Source organism: Chrysochloris asiatica, unplaced genomic scaffold, assembly GCF_000296735.1.
Source record: "Chrysochloris asiatica unplaced genomic scaffold, ChrAsi1.0 scaffold00010, whole genome shotgun sequence".
Taxonomy (NCBI): Eukaryota; Metazoa; Chordata; class Mammalia; order Afrosoricida; family Chrysochloridae; genus Chrysochloris; species Chrysochloris asiatica.
The window spans coordinates 34,224,238-34,242,637 of NW_006408528.1; the positions used below are offsets into that span (position 1 = coordinate 34,224,238).

An 18,400-nucleotide genomic window follows, 5' to 3' on the forward strand; every position below is an offset into this window, starting at 1 on the left:
AAGATTGATTTGAACTGAAAAGGTTGGCAGTTCACACTCACTGGTCACTCCTAGGAAACCCTGTACAGGGTCTCTATGAACTGATTTGATGGCACTTAACAGTAACAACAACAACCTAGTTATACTGAATTGGGATTTACATTTTAACAAGAATCTATAAGGATTGCTTGGAGATTTTGTTAAAATTAGATCCTGGTTCAGTATGTCTGGGGTGGAGGAGCAAATTCTCAAGAGGGAGTCAAACTGGAACAAACTGGTTGGAGGCTCTGGGTGTAATTGGCAGTCATGTATTTTGTGATCTGTTGTGGTCACCTTCCGTTGCACCTTAACAGCACTTTTTGCATAACTACCTGGCTCTGGTAGCGTAGTGGTTACGAATCGGGCTGCGAACCTTAAGGTCAGCGGTTCGAAACTACCAGCTGCACCGCGGGAGAAAGATGAGGCTTTCTACTCCCATAAAGATTTACACCCTCGGAAACCCTATACAGGGTCGCTATGGGTCGGAACCGACTCGATGGCACATAACAACAACAACCTGGCCTTTAAAGGAGCTCTGGTAGTGTAGTGGTTACGAGGGCTGCTAATCTCATGGTCAGCAGTTCAAAACTACCAGTGGTTCTGGGGGCTAAAGATGAGGCTTTCTGCTCCCTAAAGATTTACAGCCTCAGAAACCCTAAACAGGGTCTTTATGAGTCAGAACCAACTCCATGGCACATAACCACCACCACCTGGTCTTTGGATCCTAACCATGTCGATAAGTGAGGAGTAGGTGTACTTAAAAAATTGTGTGCCAGCTAACACCAGAGTTTGTTATTCTACAGGAGTCTCTAGTATAACCTTCAGAGGTTAGAGGTCTAGGTAAAAAAGTTTTTAAAACTTTCTCAATCATGGGGAAACCAAAAGTAATTTCAACACTGGATATATAAACAACCTTAATAGTTTAAGTTTGAAGTTTTATGAAAAGTTTTCACAATTTATTCTAATGATTAAAATGAATAAATAAGACTTTTCTGATGATTAACAGTTGGAAAAGTAGGGTGTGAAGTCCAATAGGCTTAGCTTAGTAGTTAGCTCATACTTCAGTTACTTTCTAACTAAAAATGGGATTTGTGAGTGACTTGGAGAAGTCTCAGAGGGTCTTAGTGACAAGTACAAATTAGCTCTGAGACATGAGGGCTGATGAGCCAGCTGGTCTCCATTTCTTAGTTCCCTAAGTACGTTTCTTCAGATCCTGCCTCTCCTGTACAACCCAAATCTTAAGATTATAAATGAGCTCAGAACAACTAGTGGGTTGTGACCACACCGGATGATCAACCCTTAATGGAGAATGATGGGGAGCCATGAAATCTAGAAGTTGGAAGATGTTTGCTTTATCCGTTTCATAGTTACAAAGTGTTGGGAGTGTTACAGAGTTACTGCCTTGTGGAAGAACTACCACTGTTTGATTCTTAATGTCCTTCCTCTCATATCCTGTACTCTTTCTGCAGGGTACAAGAAAACCTTCACCACTGCTCTTGGGAGTGCTGACTCACATGTGACAAATGACATTACTTTTCTTAATCTTGGTAGGTAACAGATCTGTAACTCTTTACTCTGCCTTTGCCTTCTAATACAAGCTTGCCTTAGGCATCTATATGTCATTTCTTCTCTGTGCCTCCCCCCCCCCCCCATTTTCTCATGCCTCTTTGGGACTGGGATTGTGATGACAATCAGTGACCTTTTTGAAGCGTGATGGGAGCTGGTTTGCTCTGGAAGGAAGTCCTCAGTCCTTTAAAAGGATCCATCTACCATTTTTGGAGAACCCAGGGAACTTAGAGAAGCTAAACTGTATTACTTTCCTGGTGTGACACTGTAGGATAATAAGCACTGGACCTCAAGGTTTGTTTGAACTACAAGGTTAGCGGTTCAAACCTATTAGCCTCTACTCAGAAACCCTATACAGGATCATTATGAGCCATTACCAATCCCATGGTACTTAACAACAATTCCTACCATAATAAATTGACAAAAATTTAGGGTTTAAAACAGCACAAATATATTATAGTTCTGGAGGTACACTTTCTCATGTTTTTGGTTGTTGTTGTTAAGTGCTGTTGTGTCTGGTTCAACTCATAATGACCCTGTATAGGAGTGGCTGGTGAGTTTGAACTGCCAACCTTGCAATTCATACTGACCTTGTGGTCTAGTGCTTATCCTACAGTGCCATACAAGTAGTCCTAAAAAGCCATTTGTTAGTATAAAAATGAGGCCAGTGATGAGATGTTCCCTAATAGTAATAGGAAATAATACATTATGTTGTCCCTTGATTTTAGAATGGACAAGGGTCTTTGGGAATTGTCTAGTCCTTGTTGCTAATTACTAAAAGCTTCCAAGCCCACAAATGACACGTGGATAGGTTGAATAAATATGGTGAAGGGAACCTGCACATAGAAAGGGAGTCTGTAAAGAAGAAAATAAAGATGGGATTTATTGGGATCTTTGTCTTACTACAAGATTCTTTTCCATGTTGGTGTATGGGGCATAAACAGTTTGGCATGCAACTGAGTAACAGAACTATTACTTGCTACATATGGAATATGACACAACACTTAAAGAAGGAAAACTTGATGAGCATATGATTCTGGGACAGCTTCCTGCATCTTTTGTCTCCAGCCCATTTTCTATCATGACAAAGGTTTAAGAGGGTGCATTGTAAGGAAAGTGGGAAAAGTAAGAACTCAAACTGATAGACGAGTCTGTAGGAAGGTTTTTATTTTCAGTGATACTATTGATGACATCAGGGGCCCTGGCGGTGCTGTGGGTAAGTGATCAGCTGCTGAGAGGTCAGTGGTTTGAACCCACCAGCCAGTCTGCAGGGTAAAGATGTGGCAGTCTGCTGCCATAAACATTACAACCTTGGAAACCCGATGTGGCAGTTCTCTGTCCTGTGAGTTGGCATTGACTTGATGGCAATACATGGATGGATTAATGAGGCTGACATTTTCTGCTAAGTGGGCCAGTATGTGGCAACTTTTATCCTGATCTCTGAACCTGTGGGAAATTGCTTTAGAGAATCCTGGTTCTGCTGGTGAAAAGAGAGAGAAATGTAAAGTTGTCTGGGACTGGAACTTGATTCTTAACACAATGTTATATCAGCATCCCATCACAAGGGTGATGTGGGAAATTTTCCACTAAAAAACCCCCAAAAATCCCTCAGCATTTTATGAGGACAAAATTCTACTTCCTTTTCTTAACCCCATGGGAATGTACTCTTTTATTTTTAACTTTTTATTGTGCATTGGGTGATAGTTTACAGAGCAGATTAATTTTCCATTGAGCAGTTCATTCATATTTTATTTCATGGCAATGACTGTAATCAAGAATGCACTCTTTAAAGAACTGACTGTGGTCTTTAGGGTACAGGGAGATTTGTAAAAATAGGCCAGTTTAAACAAGTTACCTTTTCTTCTTAAGCACATTTTATATTACAGGCAAAAAAATTGTACCCAAGATTAAAACTTTTAGAAGTAATTCTTATGACAACAATATTATTTTTTGAATAATGTTTTTCTTGCTATGAATTAAGTACAGTTTCCCTGAATTGCCACCTGTGTAAATGGGGCTTATATTGTTTGAAAATTTTAAAGAATAGAGTTTTTGAAAATTTTCCATGAATTTAAAATACCTCTGTTAAAGAAAGATATGTTTGTAAATTTAAAAAACTACCATTTGTTGAATGTGTACTATATGCTATATATTTTACTTGTTATCTTGATCCTTGTAACAATTCTGCTTGGTGACATTCCAATTTTACCGATAATGAAACAGAGGTTCAGAAAGGGGAAGGAGTATGCATTAGCTTCTTTTAACAGGGACACTCTATTAGTTTCCTATTGCTTCTGTAAGAAATTGCTACAAAGTTAGAATTTAAAAGGACACAATCACATTCTCCTGTAGTTCTGGAGTTAAAAAGTCTGATATGAATCTTGAGGGGCTAAAATCAAGACATGGTCTCCTTCCAGAGGCTCTAGGGAAGAATTCGTTCCTTATCTCCTCCAGAATTCAGAGGCTGGTTTTCCTTAGCCTTTGGCACTCCCTCTTTAATCTTCCATCCTCATAGGGCTGGCTTTCTCTTCCATACTCATATCTTCCTCTGACTCCTTCTTAAAAGGCATTTGTGCACAAGAACATCCACACTTGCAGATAATACCCACTTGACCTGGCTCCAGTGACTGCATGATCAGAGCTCAACTAGAAAAAAAAAGAAGAGGAAAAAAAGAGTAATCTGATACAATTTGATGAACTTGACCTATACCCATGGGTGCAATAGCTCAAAAGAGGGTACAAATCTTTACAGCAAGGATCATTCCCATCCCCTCCATACACAGAGTAGACAGGGATGGGCTACTTGGACATTGACTACCCAAAGTGGGGGGGCTACAAAGGTAAGAAGTGACTGGCTTACAAGCTTTCAAGAGGGAACCTAGATCCAGAGGGTGTGAAGGTAGAATCTCCACTGAGTAGTATCCAATCTGTCTGGGCGTGGCTGACGAAAGGAAATGTGGATAGGTCTCTTGTGATTAATTAATCGTGAATAATTGTTGTCAGGACTGATTTTGGGGTTTGGAAATGTAAAGGTAGATGTTTTGTAGCAAGGAGGGGAGTGATTAACTTTTCAGTTCAGGAGCAGAGGTCCCTGGGACCATGAAGAGAGAAGAGCAGAGAGCGGGACCCTACCCAGAGAAACAGTGATGCCTGAGATGGAGGCAGAGAAGATGACTTGGAGAGATGGGGCAATTGGGGACTTTAGACCCAGAGAGGGAGAAGGGCTGTGTGCTGACGATTTGGGGGCAGGCTTGTAGTGTTTAGTTATTTGATGATGCATGGAGGGGATTGTAACCATGGCAATGAAACAATATACGATAGGATGAATGTAAAACTAATGTTCTCCCATGTAAACTATCACATAATTCACAATAAAACATTAAAAAAAAAAAAAAAAGGACATTTGTGATTACATTGGCTCCACTTGCATAATTCAGGATACTCTCCCCATTTGAAGAGGCTTCATTTCATCATACCTGCAGGTTCCCTCTTACCATAAATTAATGTATTTTGGGATTCCAAGGATTAGGATATAGACATTTTTTAGGGGTCATTAATAAACGTGGTAGCTCTGTAGAATAAACACTGGATGTGAACCACAAGGTTGAAGGTTTGGGGCCACCAACTGCTCCGAGGGAGAAAGATGATTTTTTTTGCTCCCGGAAAGATTTACAGCCTCGGAAACCCTATTCAGGGTTACTGGGAGTTGGAACGGACTCGATGGCACTTAACAATGACATTAGTAAGCCTAGAGGGCCCTAGTTACGCATTGGTTAAAGTGCTCAGCTGCTAACTGCAAGGTTGACAGTTTGAATCCACCTGCCGCTCCATGGGAGAAAGATGTGGCAGGCTGCTTCTGTAAAGATTTACAGCCTTGGGAACTCTATGGGGTAGCTCTGCTTTGTCTTACAGAGCCACTCTGAGCCCAAGTCAATTTGATGGCAATGAGCTAGGTTTTTTGTTTTATTAATATCAAACTTGCCAAAGGCATTATTGACATTTTTGGTGAGACTGAAATTCGTTGTGTGAGATTGTTTTATACCCTGGGGAATTTAACATATCTGGAGTCCACCTCACCAAGTGCCAGGAGATCCTCCACTTCCCAATCCAATGATTGTGATCATCTTAAACATTCTTGACTGTTTCCAAATGCGGCTCCCCATAGTACCACCCTAGTTAATTGGTTCAGTGGTAAGACTGGGAATTAACCTATGTCCTTTCATTCTGAACCTCTTTCCACTATGACATATGACATCATTATTTTTGCTTTTTCACGTTAGTGTTAGCATAAAAACAAGATTATTGCAACCATTTGTCTAAGCACTTTGTTCTTGTTGTTATGTGCAGTGGAGTCGGTTCCAACTCATAGTGACCCTGTACAGGGTTTCCCAGGCTGTAAATCTTTACAGGAGTAGAAAGCGTCATCTTTCTCCCATGGAACAGCTGGTAGTTTCAAACTGCTGACCTTGAGGTTCACAGCCCGATTCGTAACCACTATGCTACCACTTTAACATCACTTAAATCTATAATAACTGAACAGACTAATATTATAAGTCAACTGCTTAGAGTTTTACATTCTCTTGCTTGTCCTCTCCACAGAATTACTTCTGTGCAAATGCTTGTTTCTTTGCATCTGGTAAAAGCTGGCTCGCTTATAATCGAAATGTTTCATTTATATAAAACTAATGATTACTGTGCGGTTTTCTCTGCTTTTCTAAGGTCCTAGAAAAATTACTGGCAAGGGCTACTTCCATCTTCCCAGCCTGTAGGAGCTTATTTTTATATCTTGTCTCAGTATGGTTACAAATGTCCTTGTGGGGATAAAAAATATCTGGTGCAGGGATGTGAAGGTGTGAATTCTAGGCAGCTAGCTATGCAAGGAAATAAATTCACACTTCAGAAAGTGTCAGAATGCCTGAGAATTGTTTTGATGAATGTCGATTAAAAGGCTCCCTAACAAAATGATGATGCAATGATTTAATTAACATGGAGAACTAAATGTTATACTTCTCACAGACTGGCAGAAATTATGAAGAACATTCCCATTATAAGCTATTTCCAGTCTGTCAAATTAAGGAGTAACTCATGTTGCTTAATATTTTTTATTTTAGTTTGCTCTCAGAGATGTTTTAGATTTATATAAACCCACAATTCACTGAGTAACTAAATTATGGGTATAAACCAGGATAATAATAGTTAAGTGCAAAAGAATTAGCCACAGATAGAAAGAAACAGAGTCCTGGTGTGGCACTATAGGATAAGCATGGGAGTGCTAACAGTGCTAACTGCAAGGTTGGCAGTTAATATCTACCAGCTGCTCTCAGAAACCCTATACAGGGTTGCTATGAGTCAGAACCGACTCCAAAGCATACAACAGCAACAGCAGAAAGATGTAAGATCTGGCTTGTAAGAAGTTAAAACAAAACCAGAAGATGTTAGTTGGGTTGTGAAACGTACTGATGAAAGACAGCTTGTTATTACATGTTTTTGAACCTCTCAAAACCTTTATGTTTTGAGAGGTACAAAGACAACAGATATAATGTGAACTTCTATGGTTTATCAGTACCTAAACAGGTCTTCCTATATGTATATGACTTGCATCTTTTTCTTCTGCAGACTATTATGTGGCTGTGTACTTACCTGGGCATTTCTTTCATCTACTTAACATTCAACATCCAGACTTGATTTGCCACAGTCTGTTTTTGACAGGTATGGCTGTGGTTTCTTTTTTCTTACAGACATGAGCTACGAGTGTTTGGGTTTGTTTTTTAATATGTACATTTAGATGAAGTGGAGTTTTGTTTGCTTGTTTTATTTATTTGCTGATCTCCTTTTTTCCTTTCCGGCCAGGAAAAAGTGACATGATTGAAAGGCTACCTCACAATCCTCTGCAGTCACTAGCAGGGTCTCTGGTCCTGGATTGGAACTCTGGGAAGCTCTGTCGAGCACAGCTCCACCGGTCACATTTGTTATTGTTCCTGTGGAATACGCCCCTAGACTGGGAGAAGATAGCTGCGTTGCACTGTGTGCTCTCCTGCGGCAGAGGTTCACAGCTCCAGGAAGACCAGGTGGGAATACTCGGCTAGCGTCAGTCGAAACACTGGCAAATAGACAGCACCAAGTGTATCCATTTAGTGGTTGAAAAAGAACCAAAACTCCAAACCAACTGCCATCAAGTTAACTCAGATTCATAGCCACTCCAGAGGACAAAGTAGAACTGCCACATGGGGTTTTCAAGGCTGTCATCTGTACTGAAGCAAACGGTTACGTTTCTCCTGCAGGGTGACTGATGGGTTTGAACTGCTTACCTTTCAGTTAGTAGCTGTGCACTTAACTGCTGCACCACCAAGACTTCTTGGAAAATAACAGAACTTATTTTTATTTGGTAATAATTGTGGTTTATGGTCTCTGTCCTAACCCAAACACATTCTTTCCTTTTCTTTCTTTTTTTTTTTTTTTTGTAGCTCCCTACCAAACAAGTGAACTTTAGGGGCAAGTTTGTTCTTTTGAGTGCTCTTTTCTGTACTGTGAATAAATATTTAGCCACATCAGTAAAATTCCAAAGAGGTGCTCAGTACATAATGAGTTTCTCAAATATACTACTTTTCCTCTTCTTCTACAGTCAGCATCTATCATAAAAAAAACCTAAAATGTGGTGGCAGACTTTATCCGTACTAATATAAATAGCTTACGTTTGAATTACATATAAGAGCTTACTAAGTATTTCAGATATTCATCGACATTTGATTTTTACGTAAAGAAACACTCTTATCTGACTAGATTGTGACTATTGGGTGGCTAATTAACTTAAAAATTCGTCTCTGATACTTCAGACCTATTGTCAGGAGGGACCAGTCGCTGGAGGATATCATGTTTGGTAGGGTGAAGGGTCAAAGAAAAAGAGGAAGACCCCCAACAAAATGGATTGGCCAAGTGGAAGAATCAATGGACTCAAGCATGGCAACAGTAGTGAGGTTGGCCCAGGATCGGGCAGTGTTTCGTTCTGCTGTGCATAGGGTGGCTATGAGTTGGTACTGACTCCACTCGATGGCACCTTAACAACAACAACAACAATTAACTTAAAAAAAACACTTAAGCATTTTATTTACACTTAAATCATATAAACATATATTTATTCATTCATCTTTTGTGAAAATAAGGTCTCTGAGTGCTGTATTTCAACTTTTAGGATTCAAAATTCTGTTCTTTTTTTTGCATAAAACTACTGGTAATGTGTTAACTTTTACTTCCTATTGCTATCTTTATTTCCACTTTTAAGATGAACAATTATTTAAAGTCTCTTCCAAAGCAGTCTGTATGTAGGGATCTTTCTAGACTCTGACACTTACCCCCAATCTTTTTTAGTCGCCTCACCTACACCTTCATTTTTACTGTCTTTTTTAGAGACATGCCTTCATTAAGTCTTTCCAAAGCTATTCAATTTATCCTTGAATGACCCCTAAGTAGACTTTTTGCATCTGTGTTTTATTTATTTATAGTAACATTTTATCAAATGACCGAATTATGAAAATAAACACAACTAGTATACACACATTTGGGAATAGAAACAGCTTATGGGTAGGAACAGAAATGTGAATGTCTAGGTCTGTGTACCTGTGTCAGGGAATGAGGCACTTCATTCTTCCATCAGGATGGATTTATATTGCTGTTAAGCGCTGTGGAGTCAGTTCTGACTCATAGAGACCTTGTATAGGGTTTCTGAGGAGTGGTTGTGGAAACCCTATACAGGGTCATTATAGGTCAGAACTGACTCAATGGCACTTAACAACAACAACAATACCATACAGTTCTTATTGGTACATTGCTATAGCATATCTTGGTGTCCTGAATGACATCATAAGATAAGCACTTGACGGTTAACACCAAGGTCAGCAGTCCAAACCCATCAGCTGCTCCTTGGAAACCCTCCCTACACAGGGTCACTATGAGTCGGAAATGACTTGACAGCATTTAACAAAATAGCACGTCTTAGGAGCTCTAGTAGTATAGTGGTTACGAATCAGGCTATGAGCCTCAAGGTCAGTAGTTCGAAGCTACCAGCTGTCCTGTGGGAGAAAGATGAGGCTTTCTGCTCCCATAAAGATTTACAGGCTTGGAAACCCTGTACAGGGCCGTTATCGGGCCACGGCACATAACCACCAACCACTGTAACAAACAAGCAAACAGTTGGAAAAGATTTATTTGGATCCACACCTTTTTAATGCGTAAAAAGGACCTCATTATAATACTGCTTTACCCTTAGAGCCTTGCCTTATGTGTATCTTGCAAACAACATAAAACTGTGTGTATTCTTAAATCGTTTCAAAATAGATATAGAATTAGAAAGACTCATGTATTTGTACTTGTTTGGTGGTGAGGATGGTGTGGAAATCTAAATACTGACAGAGTTATGTCTTATTTTTTTAAAGCTTATTCTGTGGATTTCTGAGAACATCTCTGCCTGCCATTCATTTGACCTTCTGCAGGAATTTCTAATTGGTAGGTGTTGCTGACATTGCATGTGAAGCGGAATACTTGACCCTTTTGCTTGAGGGAAAGTGATAAATTGATAATGCCTCAATCTGTCAGGATACTGCTTAGCAGCAGCTTTTTTTTTTTTTTTTTCTTTAACTCCACTGCAGTTAACAGCTAATTAAATTTCATTCTCTTGTGGTTTTGTGAGAAGCAGTGGCTGTTCAGACACTGATGAGATATAAGTTAGGATCCTGATTCCGTAATCTTCTTAATGAGGTTTTTTTCCCAGTAAGATGTATCTTTATCAGCCCAGTTTTCTGATGGCTGATTCTATATGAACTAGAGTACAGCTATCCTCCGCTCTTTGAACGTTTGTTTTATGCCACTTGGATTTTAAGAAAGATCCACATTAGTATCTGTTTTTGTTAACCAAAAGAAATCTGAAGAGGAATTTTTTGCTTTTATGAAAAAAGGTGAAAAATGAAACTAACAAATAGCATTTGATTTGCAGTGCTCACCCTGAGCAAGTTCTTTCCCCAAAGCTGTACTACCTACTATGGTAGCATAGTGGTTACGAAACAGGCTGCTACCCTCAAGGTCAGCTGTTCGAAACTACCAGCCGTTCCGCGGGAGAAGGACTAGCCTTTCTGCTCCCCTAAAGATTTACAGACTCGGAAACCCTGTACAGGGTCGCTATGAGTTGGAACCAACTCCACGGTACTTAACAACAACAGTAGCCTGTATATCATATCATTCCTGCTTTATATAGCTACTACTATTTTTATTTATACTTTATATAGCCTGTGGTGGTGGTTATGTGCCGTGGAGTCGGAACGACTCATAGTGACCCTGCACAGGGTTTCTGAGGCTGTAAATCTTTATGGGAGCAGAAAGCCTCATCTTTCTCCCATGGAACAGCTGGTAATTTTGAACTGCTAACCTTGAGGGTAGCAGCCCGATTTGTAACCACTACGCTACCAGAGCACCTTATGTAGACTGTATGTTGTTGTTGTTGTTGTTAAGTGCCATCGAGTCGGGTCCGACCCATAGCGACCCTGTACAGGGTTTCCGAGGGTGTAAATCTTTACGGGAGTAGAAAGCCTCATCTTTCTCCCGCGGAGCGGCTGGTAGTTTCGAACCGCTGACCTTAAGGTTCGCAGCCCGATTCGTAACCGCTACGAGACTGTATATTTATCATATAATTCAGCTTCCACTATATGTTAATATTATTTTAGGTGTTATATGATTTGGGAGATTATTTTTTGGGTTTGGAAATGCCCTCAAAGTTTTCCCATATAAATTAATGTTAGCTTGTGTCTTCATTGTATGCCATTTTGACTTACAAATGTTTCATTAGGGACACTCTGTTTCTGGATAGCATAGGAAACCTGTAGTGTCATTTGGTAGATAAAATGACTAAACAATTTAAAAAAAAATTCTCATTGTAAAAGTGGCACAATAAAAAGGAAGCACCTGAACATCTTAGTCAGTAGATAAAATTATAATGGTTAATTGTTTGAGTATGAAGGATAAGGCAATGAAAACTTTTGTTAGTTGGCTTGTTTATGGTGAATTACAATGTTGACTGCCTTACTACCCCTCTCCTCCCCAATTTTATTTGTTTTTCAGAACTGAACATAAATTATCCTTTGTTAAATATTTTTTTAAAACAGTTATATTAAAATTAAACTATTTTAGCAGTTATAGACGTATTCTTTTTATTAAATCATGTTTTTATTGTTTTCCTTTAAAAAAATTTACTCAGCTTCTTCATATTGGAGTATATATCCAGTGGCAAGTAATGTTGCTAAACTTTTGCCATATTCCTCAGTGCTCACTTGGAATACAGTAAGTTCATTTTGTACTGTGTATATAATTAAAATAGGCTCTTAGCTGTGGGTCAGTTGTATTACATCACTACCACAGTAACCTGTGATTTCATATCTAGGTTGGCTTATAAGGAAGTTAATTGAAATTTCCTGGTGGGGGTATGGGAGGAGTGAATCCTTACCTTTGGCCAAAGGCATATATATACACACATATACAAAGGAATGTTGGTGTGTGCTGGAGTGTTGATGCTATTTCATAGAGACCCTATAGGACAAAGTAGAACTGCCTCACGCGGTTTCCTAGGTTGCATCTTTAAAGTGCTGTAGGATCATCAGTGGACTCCTAACCACAAGGTTGGCGATTCAAACCCACCAGCTGCTCTCCTGACACCCTACATAGGGTCGCTGTTTGTCAGAACTGACTTGACAGAACTTAGTAACCACAGAATCTCTGTAGCAGATCTCTAGGTCTTCTCTCCCATGGAGCCACTGAGGACTTTCGACTTCTGACCTTTTGGTTAGCAGCACAGTGCTTAACCATTGGGCCACTAGGGTTTCTAAACAAAGGTATATGTTGTTGTTGTTGGGTGCTGTTGTCGAGTCAGTGCTGCCTCACAGTGACCCTATATAGGATTTCTAGGGAGCGGTTGGTGAATCTGAACTGAGACCTTGTGGTTCAAACTTGCCTTATGGTCTAGTGGTTGATTCCACAGTGGCGCACCAGGACTCCATTCTGAATCGTGGGGATCCTATTTCAGCAGAATGCAGTACTGCCTGGTCCTGTGCCATCCTCAGACCATGGCTGTGTTTTAGCCAGTGTTGCAGCCACTGTGTCAATCCATCTGATTGAAGGTCTTCTCTCTTCTGACCCTCTGCTTTATCACACATGCTCTTCTCCAAGGACTGGCCTTCCTTCCTAATAAATAGCACATGCAAAGTACATGCAGCAAAGTCTTGCCCTCTTTGCTTCTAAGGAGTATTCTGGTTGTACATCTTCCAAGACCCATTTGTTTTTCTGAAAGTCCATGGCACATTCAGTATTCTTTATCAACACCTAATTGAAATCCATCAGTTCTTCTTTGGTCTTCCTTACATGCATATTGTTGTTAAGTGTCGAGGAGCTGCTGCTAGTGGGTTTGAACTGCAAACCTTGTGGTTTTCAGTCCAGTGCTTATTCTACAGCACCACATTGGGTCTCCTCACATGCATATTGTTAAATTGTTAAGTGCCATAGAGTTGGTTCCCATATATTGGAGTCGGTTCTGACTCGTAGTGACCCTGCATAGGGTTTCCAAGGCTGTAAATCTTTACAGGAGCAGAAACTCTCATCTTTCTTCCAAGGAACCACTAGTAGTTTTGAAGTTAGCATTCCACTCCACCCCCGCACCCCCAAGAGCCCCTAGGCTATTGAAGAATTCATGATTTGAGCCAGGTGCATCTTGTCCTGGCTCAAAGTAACATTTTAGCTTTTTAACACATTAAAGAGGTCTTTTGCAGCAGATTTATCAATGTAATATATCATTTGATTTACCAGTGTAATATATCATTTGATTTCTTGACTGCTGCTTTCACTGGTGTTGACTGTGGATCCCAGTAAAATGAATTTCTTTGATAACTTCAATCTCCATTTATCATGATGTTCTTTATTTTTTCTTTTGTTGGGATTTGTGTTTTCATTACATTGAGGTGTATCATGGCTATAGTTTCTGTTCTTCATCAGTAAGTGTTTTAAGTCATTTCTTCAGGAAGCAAGACTGCCATCTGCATGTTTCAGGTTGTTAATGAGTCTTTTCCCATCCTGATGCCATGTATTCCAGCTTCTTAGATTCTTTGCTCAGCCTACAGATTAAATAAGTGTGATAAAAGGATACAACCCTGATGCACACCTTTCCTGATTTTAATCTATGTGGTATCCTCTTGTTCTGTTTGAGTTACTGTCTTTTGGTTTATGTACAGATATTGCATGAACACAATTAAGTGTTCTGGAATTCCCATTCTTTGCAATGTTATCCATCATTTGCTATCATCCATATAGCTGAATGTCTTTGCAAGTCAATAAGGCACAAGTAAATAGCTTTCTATTATTCTATGTTACCAGCCAAGATCCATGTGGCATTAACAATGATATCTTTTGTTACCACATCCTCTTTTGAATCTGGTTTGGATTTATGGCACTTCCCTGTTGATGCAGGGCTGCAACTACTCCTGAATTATCTAAAGCAAAAATTTATTTGCATGTGATATTAATGATGTTGTTTGATTATATCTGCATTCTGTTGGATCACCTTTCTTTGGAATGGGAACAAATACGAGCTTTTCCAGTTGGTTGGCCAGGTAGCTGGTTGTCTTCCAAATATTTTGGTATAGATGAGTGTGTGTTTCCAGCACTGCATTTGTTTGTTGAGACCTTTCAATTGGTATTCCAACAATTCCTGGAGCCTTGTTTCTCACCAGTGTCTCAGGGATGCTTGACTTTCTTCCTTCAGTATAATTGGTTCTTGATGATATGCTACCTTATGTTCTTTCCAAGGAGCTCTGGTAACATAGTGGTTACGAGTTGGGCTGCTAACCTTAAGGTCAGCAATTCAAAACTACCAGTGGTTCTGCAGAAGAAAGATGAGGCTTTCTGCTCCCTTAAAGATTACAGCCTCAAAAACCCTATACAGGGTCGCTATGGGTCAGAACCGATTTGATGGCGCCTAACACCAACAACATGTTCCTTCCATCTTCTTTTGATGCATACTGCATCTTTCAGTATTTAGCCCATAAAACCCACTTGAGGCTCAAAGTTTTTCTTGAGTTTCTTCAGCTTGAGAAATGTTGAGCATATTGCTAAGGTTTTATAACAGCAGAATTGAAGGTGAAGGCATAGGGTATTTGTTATTTTTCCTTCTACCAGGCAGAACTGAACCTGTATCATCTTGAAAAGGTATTTTAATTTTTTAGTTACTAGAGTGGATTAAAGTTTCAGTGTATTTTCTCCTTATTGAGTAGATTAGCACCTTCATTTTCCCTGCTCATAAAGAAAACTAGTAATGTTTTGGAGCTTCAAGATCAAGTTATCAATCTTAAGAAAACACACTCATTCACCTTTTCTTCATGTTAGTCTACCTACCTTATTTTTAATTAGAAAGTGCTGAACGCAACCATTATTTTCTCTTTAACATGGTGCAGTAAACTGTGTTTTGTTGGACCAGCAAGTGAAAACCATGCATAAGGCTGCCTCTGTAAAAGCTGCCTCCTCTCCTATCATGTTAGGAGCCCTAGTGGCATAGTGGGTTATGCCTTGGCTGCTAACCTAAAGGTCAGCAGTTCAAATCCACCAGCCACTCAGTGGGAGAAATATAAGGGTTTTTGCTCCGGTAAAGATTTTTAGCCTTGCAAACCTTCCACAGGGATGTTATGAGTCAGAAACCATTCAGCGGCACACACCAAGTCCTATCATATTAGGCATTACGATGGCAAACTTAGGAATGAAGGTTTGTGTTATTCACAGCTTTGTTGTTGTTAGGTGCCATCAAGTCGGTACCAACTAATAGCGACCATAGGCACAACCGAATGAAACACTGCTCGATCCTGGGCCAACCTCACTGCTGTAGCCACACTTGAGTCCATAAATGCTGCCACTTGGCCAATCCATCTCACTAGGGATCTTCCTCTTTTTCTCTGACCCTCCACCTCATCAAACATGATATCCTTCTCCAGCGACTCCTGACAATATGTCTAAAGTATGAGAGATGAAGTTTGGCCATCCTGGCCTCCAAGCTGCACTTCCTTCTAAAACTGATCTATTGGTTCTTTTGGCAGCCCATGGCACTTTCGATGTTGTCTTCCAACACCATAACTCAAAAGCATCAATTCTTCTACAGTCTTCCTTATTCACTGTCCAGCTTTCGCATGCATATGAGGTTATTGAAAATACCATGGCTTGGGTCAGGTGCACCTTAGTCCTCGAGCTGACATCTTTGCTCTTCAACACTTTAAAAAGCTCTTGTATGGCATATTTGCCCTAATGCAATACATCGTTTGATTTCTTGACTGTTGCTTCCATGAGTGTTGGTAGTTGATCCAAGGAGAATGAAGTCCTTCACAGCTTTACAACAATTAAAAATAAGAGATCTATTATAATGCCAACCTGCAAAGTGATATGATTAAAAATAAGCAACAACAAAAAAATCTAGAAAAATAAATTTAATTTAGGTAACCCAGACACAGAGAAAGATATACTAAGATTAATTGAGGTAGCTCCCCTTTTATATTTACACGATTTCTACGAACTCATAGCAACCCTGTTTAGGGGTTCTGACGCTGTAAATGTTTGAAGGAGCAGAAAGTCTCATCCTTCTTCTGCAGAGGGCTGGTGGGCTTGAACCACTGACCTTGTGGTTTGATGTCCAGTGCATATCCTCTAGATCCACCACGCTCTGTATATTTCTAAATTATATTCCTTGTTATTGTTGTTGTTGAGTGCCATGGAGTTGGTTCCGACCCATAGCGACCCTGTACAGTGTTTCCAAGGCTGTAAATCTTTGTGGGAGCAGAAAGCCTCATCTTTCTCCCGTGGAAAATCAAATTAATTAATAAATTTTTGGTACAGACAAAAGAAGTGTTTTCTTAAAGGCTTTTTCTTGTCTTTTACTGTTAGAGTTATTGATCTTTCCTGAATTATAAGGGATATGATATAATGATAAGACTATGTTATTGTTGTTGTTAGGTGCCTTTGAGTCAGTCTGACTCTGTCCCCTGAACCCTCCTCATAATTGTTGTTATGTTTGAGCCCCTGACTGCTGCCACTGTTTCAGAACATCTCTTTGGGGGGTCTTCCTTTTTATCAGCAACCCTCCACTTTACCAAGCATGATGTCCTTCTCCAGGGACTAGTCCCTCCTGATAACATGTCTGAACTAAGAGAGGCCATCCTGACTTCTAAGGAGCATTCTGACTGTACTTCATCCTTTACAGATTTGTTTGTTCTTCAGGTAGTTCATGGTACTTTTAATATTCTTTTCCAAAGCCATAGCTCAAATGCATTGATTCTTCTGTGCTCTTCCTTATTCACTGTCTAACCTTCATATGAGGCAATGGAAAACACCATGCCTTCGGTCGAGATAAGGGAATTATTAGGACAGGCCTTCTTCTTCAGGCCCCTTCTTTTGTCTTTAAGAACAAAAGTGACAAAAAACAGACATTGTGGTAATGTGGCAGGAAGTTTGTGGGTTAAACCACCTGGAGCCAGGAAATGCACATCTCAGCTGGCTTCCTTCCCTCCCTCCCTCCCTCCCAGGTACTGTTGTGCTGCTGTTAAAACAGCCGTGGGAGGCCAGGCAGAGACCACTAGTTCCCAGGGCTGTGTTTGAAGATGGAGCACAAATCCACTGGGTCTTCTGGGAGAGTGTCATCCTGACAGACAGTGCTTCACTTTTGTGTTTCTCACCACTTTGTAGGACAGAGGCGTTGTGTAGACATACACTGAGTGACATCAGTAAGTCCTACAAGAAGTGCAATATAAAAGATCCATGGCACTGTGGGTTAATGCACTGGATTGCAAGGTCGGTTTGAACCACAAGGTTGGCAGTTCAAACTCACCAGCCACTCCTCAGAAACCCTATACAGGGTGGCTGTGAGTTGGAGCCGACTTGGTAGCACTTAACAACAACACAGCTGAACCTCAGTGTACTGTGCTTATTTTAGAGTTTACCGTATCACTTTAAACTTGATGTGGTTTGAGTAGGTTACCTAAAAGGTCTCTTCCAATTGTGACATTCTGTGATTCTGTGCTTATCTTTAGTAATAATGTAAATCATTTTGAAACTACCAGATGTTCCATGGGAGACAGATGAGGCTTTCTGCTCCTGTAAAGATTTACAGCCTCGGAAACTCTGTATAGGGTCACTATGAGTCAGAATCGACTCCACGCACATAACAACAACAACAATCTGCAAATGCTCTTAACGCTATACTACATCTTTACTAAAATCTTAACCACAATTGGAACATTAATTTCACACCTCTTCTGTAGGAGACAGATTATTTCTGTAAATATAGGAATTGAATTCTTTAAAGATACTAGAAAATAATGTGCTCTTCCAAGGCACATAACAATGACAACACATAGTAAAGGATTATCCTGAATTATGTTTAGCCTTGTTATGCACCTAAAGCAGCAGTGATATTTTAATGCTGTTTTGAAGTGACCTCCTTTGTTAAATGGTGATAGCATCTGGCAGATTATTAGTATTATATTTTAAATGCATTACAGTAGTCTCTCACACAACAATCTATATACTTTTTGTCTTGTGACATTAGTTTCTATCCCTTCTTCCACTTCCTCCCTGTTTCCATTATTCCATCTTTCCTACCTCTTTCTGTTTTCTGAATGCTGTTTTGAGGCAAATGCTGGCCTTAGGGTCTCTTGTAGTTGAGAGTTCGGAGGAGCATATTCGTCATGGGAGTTATTGTGTGCTTTATAGTTATTGTGTGCTTTATAGTTATTGTTTGCTTTATAGTTATTGT

General features: G+C 39.9%; 1 protein-coding gene across 1 annotated transcript in view; it reads left to right on the plus strand.

The window, feature by feature from the left end:
* GSAP (gamma-secretase activating protein) overlaps nucleotides 1–18,400 on the plus strand; it is an 87,507-nt gene that overhangs the window by 35,503 nt on the left and 33,604 nt on the right. The window contains exons 14-18 of the mRNA XM_006834400.1: nucleotides 1,488–1,565; nucleotides 7,201–7,293; nucleotides 7,435–7,652; nucleotides 10,014–10,083; nucleotides 11,825–11,907. Coding sequence (XP_006834463.1) covers nucleotides 1,488–1,565; nucleotides 7,201–7,293; nucleotides 7,435–7,652; nucleotides 10,014–10,083; nucleotides 11,825–11,907 — 542 coding nt within the window. The remainder of the gene's footprint in view (nucleotides 1–1,487; nucleotides 1,566–7,200; nucleotides 7,294–7,434; nucleotides 7,653–10,013; nucleotides 10,084–11,824; nucleotides 11,908–18,400) is intronic.